The following is a 6,338-nucleotide window of genomic DNA, read 5'->3' as shown; positions in this document are numbered from 1 at the left end:
CAAGTAGGCCTGCAGAGCGAGAGCGAAGTGCTCTAATAGGGTGATATGGTACTACAAGGTCATTAAGATAAGATGGGGCCTGATTATTTAAGACCTTGAGGAGCAGGATTTTTGAAAATAGGAGAAATATGCTCTCTCTCTCTAGTCCCTGTCAGTACTCTTGCTACAGCATTTTGGATTAACTGAAGGCTTTTCAGTTAGTTTTTAGGGCATCCTGATAATAATGAATTGCAGTAGTCCAGACCAGAAGTAATAAATGCATGAACTAGTTTTTCAGCGTCACTCTGAGACAGGATATTTCTAATTTTAGAGATGTTGCGCAAATGGAAGAAAGCAGTCTTACATATTTGTTTAATATGTGCGTTGATCAAAAATGACTGGTCAAAAATTACTCCAAGGTTTCTCACAGTGTTAATGAAGGCTGAGGTAAGAGTAAGAATCAGGTTAGATAACATATTTCTAAGATTTTTAGGCTGAGTACAATAACTTCAGCTTTATCTGAATTTATAAAACTCAAAATTAGAGGCATGCAAGTCTTTATGTCTTTAAGACATGCCTGCAGTTTATCAAATTGGTGTGTGTTATCTGGCCTCATGATAGATAAAGTTGCTCTGTATAGCAGTGAAAATGTATACCATGCCTTCTGATAATACTGCCTAGGGGAAGCATGTATAATGTGAACAGAATTGGTCCTAGCACTGAACCCTGCGGAACTCCATAATAACTTGCTGTAGGTATTACAGGTACTGCACTGCAGTACCTGTAATACTGCAGGGTATTACAGGCTCTAATCATTCTAATTGATAGTATTCTAATTGAATACTATCATCAGCAATATCGAATGCTGCACTGAGGTCTAGCAGGAAGAGAACAGAGATGAGTCCACTGTCAGAGGCCATAAGAAGATCATTTGTAACCTTCACTAAATCTGTTTCTGTGCTGTGATGAGCTCTGAAACCTGACTGTAGGAGCCATAATTGAATGTTTTGAATTTTGATGATCACTGGGTTTTTATTTGTTTGGTTGTTATGGGAGTCACGTGGGTGCTAGCGGTGACATAAATGGGCGTTGTCAGTCTGTCATTCACTGGTTTTGATTTTGACAGAGAGGAGGGCTGGGTAGCCGTAGTTTTTGCTGACCGCTGCACAACATGTTTCGCCTTGTTACATTAGAGCCTGTGACGTTGTAAGAGTCCAAATCGCGAGATGATGACATTACTCTGTAAACTCTCAAAGCACTTTAATAAACAAGCAAACAATTCCACCTCTTGCATTATTGCGTAAAGTTGACAGCGCGTCAGGCAAATAGGCAGGCTCCATCCCCGGCCTCTAGCGACTGTGGAAGTCGCTATAATACTACTAGTACTACTACTAATAATAGTACGATAGTATAGTATGATAATAGGATAATAGGCCAGGAGTTTGAAAACAGTGTGAATAAAATAATAATAATACAAATACTAAAGCATAGGGCTAGGTTACATCTAATCACAGTTTGGAGTGTCACAGCAATAGCTGAGAGACATCTTTTGACTTTGTGTTGATCAAATAGATCTACCACACCTTTCTTTAACAGGTGAAATGGTCTAAGCACTTTCTGTGGCTCCTTTACCCTTTACCCATCTGTAAAAATTTACTCAACAAATTGAGATGAAGAAATGTGAAGAGGAAGGATTTTTATAACAACTAACTGAAACCTGAATGAAAATCACTTAGTGTTATTCATAAAGCTTTTGCAGAAAGTTGCTGTAATTTGATCTTCAACCAAAAAATGCACTAAAATTAAGAATGTAATATGATAAAATAATGAAGTAAGGATGAAGACAAAAACAAATAAGTGTTTTTTGTAATCTTATGAAACTTATGGCAAAAAAAAAAGAAAAATAGAAAGAAAACCAAAACTAAAAAATAACCAACACCCCCCCACACACAAAAACTTTACTTGTTCTTGTCACTGGTTACTTGTTTCTTTATGTCTTGTTGAACTGGTTTAAAAGTAATTTGACGGTCTTAATGGTATTATTACCATTTTTAAAAACACATACATTTAAGTATAAATACAGAATAATGAAATCACACAAGTAAGGTCCATCACTCCACAAACAAAGCATTAATTCATAGTTGTGATCTAGAGTCTTTCAGTAGGTGGTGGTGTAGTCATGGTAAAAAGAAAGTCCACCGTCTGTCACTTATAAAGTTTCATGCATCAGGATGCATACATTTGGATTGGTCAGATAAACAACAAAACATGACATATGACAGCATGCCATTATTTATTCATCAAAAAATTGCCACAATGCAGAAGTAATGTGTACTGCTTAGGTACTAGGTACACCTTTACTTACTATCGGAATTAAGACAATGAACAGCAGCCAGGTGCTTTAATCAAATACACTTGATTAACTGTTTATCAGCATTTGTTTATCACAAATTCTAATCTGGGGCATTCAGGTGTGTGTTAACACAATGCCAAGTAAAAAGATATCAGCAGCGATCTCAAAAAACTTAAAAAGGAGTGGTGCTACCAGTCTTGGAAGAGTTATAAGGGCATTTCCAAAAAATGTGAAGTCCTTCAAGAAAGTTGCCAAGAATGAGTGTGCCAGGAAATTCAATCAAAGTCAGACTGCAACGTGCTCAGAGAAACTGCAAAAAAAAACCCCAGACCTACATTTTAGACTCTTAAGGCTTCGTTTAGCAAGTTAAATGCTAATTTTATGACAGTAAACTTAGAAAAAGAATGAACAAGTTTGGCTTGTTTCAAAGGGTTAGCAGGAGAAAGCCTTTTCCCTCTAAGAAGAACATGGAGACTAGCTTAGGTTTGTCTCAAAAGAAACCACAAGACTTCTGTAACAATATCCTTTGAACAGGTGACACCAAAGTCACCTGTAACGCACAGTGTCACTATCGAGATAGTGAAAGAGCATATCAGCACAAACACCTCATACTAACTGTCAGCACGGTGGTGGAAGGGTGATGATTTGGGCTTGTTTCACAGCCACAGGACCTGGGCACCTTGCAGTCACTATCATTCTAAAGTCAAATATCAGGCCATCTGTCCAACAGTTAAAGCTTGGCTGAAAATTGTGTCATGTAATAAGACAATGATCCTAAGCAGTTGCACAGCAGCAGAACTACTGAATGAATGACTGAAACAGAAAAGAATCAAATCCCGACTGAAATGCTATAGCAGGACCCGAAAAGAACTCTGCATAAATAATTGAATCAAAACTCACTGAACTGACTACACAGTGTAAAGAAGAGTGGGCCAAAATTCCTCCACAGTGAAGTGAGAGACTGATAAAGTAATATAACAAATTATTACTTCAAGTTATTGTGGGTAAAGGTGGTTCTAGAAGCTTCAGAATAATGGGGTGCCCTTAGTTTTTGCACACACATTTTAATTTTTGTCAAATAAATAATGACACTGCACAACATGTCATGTGCTATTCTTTTATCTCGAGCTGTATTTGTCTTATTTTAGGACCTAGTAAGGACTAGATTTAAAAAAAAATTATGCTCTTTTTTTTTAAATCTTGAACTTCACGAGAAGTACCTTGACTGTACTTTTCACCATCCCTCTACAAAGGGCAAAATTTTACAAAGCTGTGTTTAAAAAAATTCCAAAGGTGGTACAATAAAAAAATTAAAAGTAAAATAAAGCAATAAATCTGTGAGAAACACTGACAGCCTAAATAAAAGAATTAAGCCTATCATTCTTGTAACTGCTGGGAAGCAACAGAAAGTAAATAAAAGATGAATCATAGTACTTTCCCTGAAAGTTAATGTTTACGGATAACTCCCGTAACTTATCTCAACCAAAAACTGGCACTTGACCAGATCCAAAACAAACATGATGCCAGAGATATGACTCTGACATTTGCTGATGACTTAGCTTCATTATTAAACAAATAAATCTTTGAAGTATCTGCTGTATATACCAATTACATGTTAGAAACTGTATTCTTGTTACTTTTTCCTAGAACATAAAATATTTTTCTTCACATTTATTTAGGATTTAGGGGACACCTTGCTTACTGAGCCCATAATTTTGCCCCTCACAGTGTGCTGAAGTATTCCACAGGAGGAAGTTGTTTACCTGAATTCCTAAATGGGCGGCGACTGCTGGGGTTTTGTCTCGTGGCCAAGATAGTTGAAGTTAAAAGCCTCAATAAAGGTCTGATTGAAGTAGAAACAGATCCAGCTCTTAGTGCTAAAATGTCCATCCAGCTGAAAGTAAACGGACCGAGAGGAGAGGAGAAGATAGTCGATATTTGTGACAATATGGACCAGATGAAGATCCTCAAAGTGATGGAGCTAAAAAGCAAAATCTCTGACGCACTAGTGATAAGTAAGTATGACTCTTCTTATCGTCTGTTATTAATTATTTGTAGAAATGCAAATGTTATTGTGCAGCAGATTCTATTTACAAAAAAATTCTATTTAATTTCCAAAATGAAACAAAATGCAGTGTGGCCTCCCATTTATGTAGTCTGCAGTCACTCAGATAACACATACAAACACCATAAACATGACTTAAATTAGCAGATAAAAAGGGGCTTAGAATAACAGTATAGTTAAATTGATTGACAGTGGGACTCCACAAACACAATAAAAACAAATATTCGACTTTTGCTAGTATGATTAAATAATTACATCACATATATTAAATGATCCAAATATTAGCTTTGCTGATCTGCTCTTAGAGGCGTGAAGCAAGCCCAGCTCTTTAAAGCTCTTCTCTCTGCTTCTGCTCAGTTGGTGAAATGCGGCTGGTGTTTAGAACGAAGCCACTGGAGGACAAAGCCCTGCTGGTGTCTTATGGGATTAAGCACATGTCCGTCATCCATGCACTGCTGATCCTGCCAGGCGGAGGAAATCGATGAGGACAAGACCCAAAAGAAGAAACCTGAATGCACAGACAAAACAATTTATTGTGAAGTCTTTATTATTTTATATGCTCCAACAATATCACGTTATTGTTATGTAATTATTGTTGTCACTTTTGATCTTTATTTTTCTTATATCAATAAAATAAATCGTGTTTTTGCCACACTGGATAATACATTTCATATTTTATTTTCTGAGGGATTACATCTAAAGCCATCACATTTAGCAGTTTAAGGCAACAAATGGGCTAGTGAATATCAATTATTAATTTTAACAATAAACTGATGAAACACAATAAGAACAATATGATCTGCAGATCACAACAGAGGAATCTGGCTGGCACAATATTTATAGAAACACATCACTGCTAAATATAGACAGGAGCTGGGTCACTCTAACACATATAAAGGCAAAAACAACTAAAGCCTGAGCCAACAGCAGCACACAAGAGAAAGAGTTCAATTTCTATAGATGCAATGCTTATGATATTGACAGGATATTGTGTTCACCTCCACAGTGGATTTTAAATTAAAAAAAAATCTAGATGTGACTGAAGTGCAGACTTTTAGCTTTACTTCAAAGGATTTAACAAAAATGTTTCATTAACTGTTTAGGAGTTACAGAAAGTTTTTTAAATAGTTCCCCAATTTCAGAGGCTCAAAAGCAGTTGGGCTTAAATAATTTTAAATATGAGGATTTTTTTAAATACTTGGATGAAAATCCTTTGAGCTCAGTGATTTCCTGAAGCCAAACCCACAGACCTCACTAATGCTGCGTTTCCGCCCTTTAGATAACCTGCCAGGCCTTATGCAGTTCCACTAGCAGACATATTTATCCATGCGTCATCATTACGTCGACAGTGTTTGACAGATGATGTGGTTCTGGAGCCTACTCCGGCTGTCCTTACCAATATTTCTCATTCTGGCTATTTGTAGTAGACTGCGTGCCACAAACCTCTGAAAACTCACGTATGTATAGTTCATTTAAAGGCTCTGCTCTTAGAATTTTGCACCCTGATATGGTATATAATTTGAAACGAGAGTAGTGTTGTAATTGCAAAATGTTGTGTTGTAAAAAGTATACTCCAAATACAAATACTTATGCGAGAAGGCCAGCAAAAATACTACAGGTATCTACCTTTCAGTGCCAAAAGAGGATTCTGCTCTGATGCAGACTGGTAGTAAATCTGTTGTCAAAATATGCAAAAAATGAATTCTCATCCACATGTTTTAGGGCAAAAACTGTCATTTTACCAAGGCGCATGATTTATTTATAATCATTACAGTTGGAATTGGTTAACAAAGTCTTGTTCCACGCAGTGACAGTGAGCATGAAAGTTGACTATAATGATAAAGCATATGTTAGTGTGTGTGTGTGTGTGTGTGTTGAGGGCGGGTTAAAGAAATGAAAGTGAAAGTTGACTATAACGATAAAGGAATGTTAGTGTGTGTG

The 6,338-nt window shown here is 36.6% G+C and overlaps 2 protein-coding genes across 2 annotated transcripts in view; one reads left to right on the top strand and one right to left on the bottom strand.

Moving 5' to 3' along the window:
* The window catches only part of LOC102288975 (probable E3 ubiquitin-protein ligase ARI8), a gene marked incomplete in the record, with an annotated part of 62,934 nt that overhangs the window by 10,736 nt on the left and 45,860 nt on the right, over positions 1-6,338 (top strand).
* LOC102291327 (probable E3 ubiquitin-protein ligase RNF144A) overlaps positions 1,942-6,338 on the bottom strand; it is a 7,299-nt gene continuing 2,902 nt past the window's right edge. The window contains exon 6 of the mRNA XM_042222233.1: positions 1,942-4,905. Within this exon, the coding sequence (XP_042078167.1) occupies positions 4,751-4,905 (155 nt within the window). The 3' untranslated portion in view covers positions 1,942-4,750. The remainder of the gene's footprint in view (positions 4,906-6,338) is intronic.

Source organism: Haplochromis burtoni, unplaced genomic scaffold, assembly GCF_018398535.1.
Source record: "Haplochromis burtoni strain Fernald_Lab_line unplaced genomic scaffold, NCSU_Asbu1 Contig_82, whole genome shotgun sequence".
Taxonomy (NCBI): Eukaryota; Metazoa; Chordata; class Actinopteri; order Cichliformes; family Cichlidae; genus Haplochromis; species Haplochromis burtoni.
Note: the sequence above shows the minus strand (reverse complement) of the source record. Positions and strands in the feature narration are given on the sequence as shown.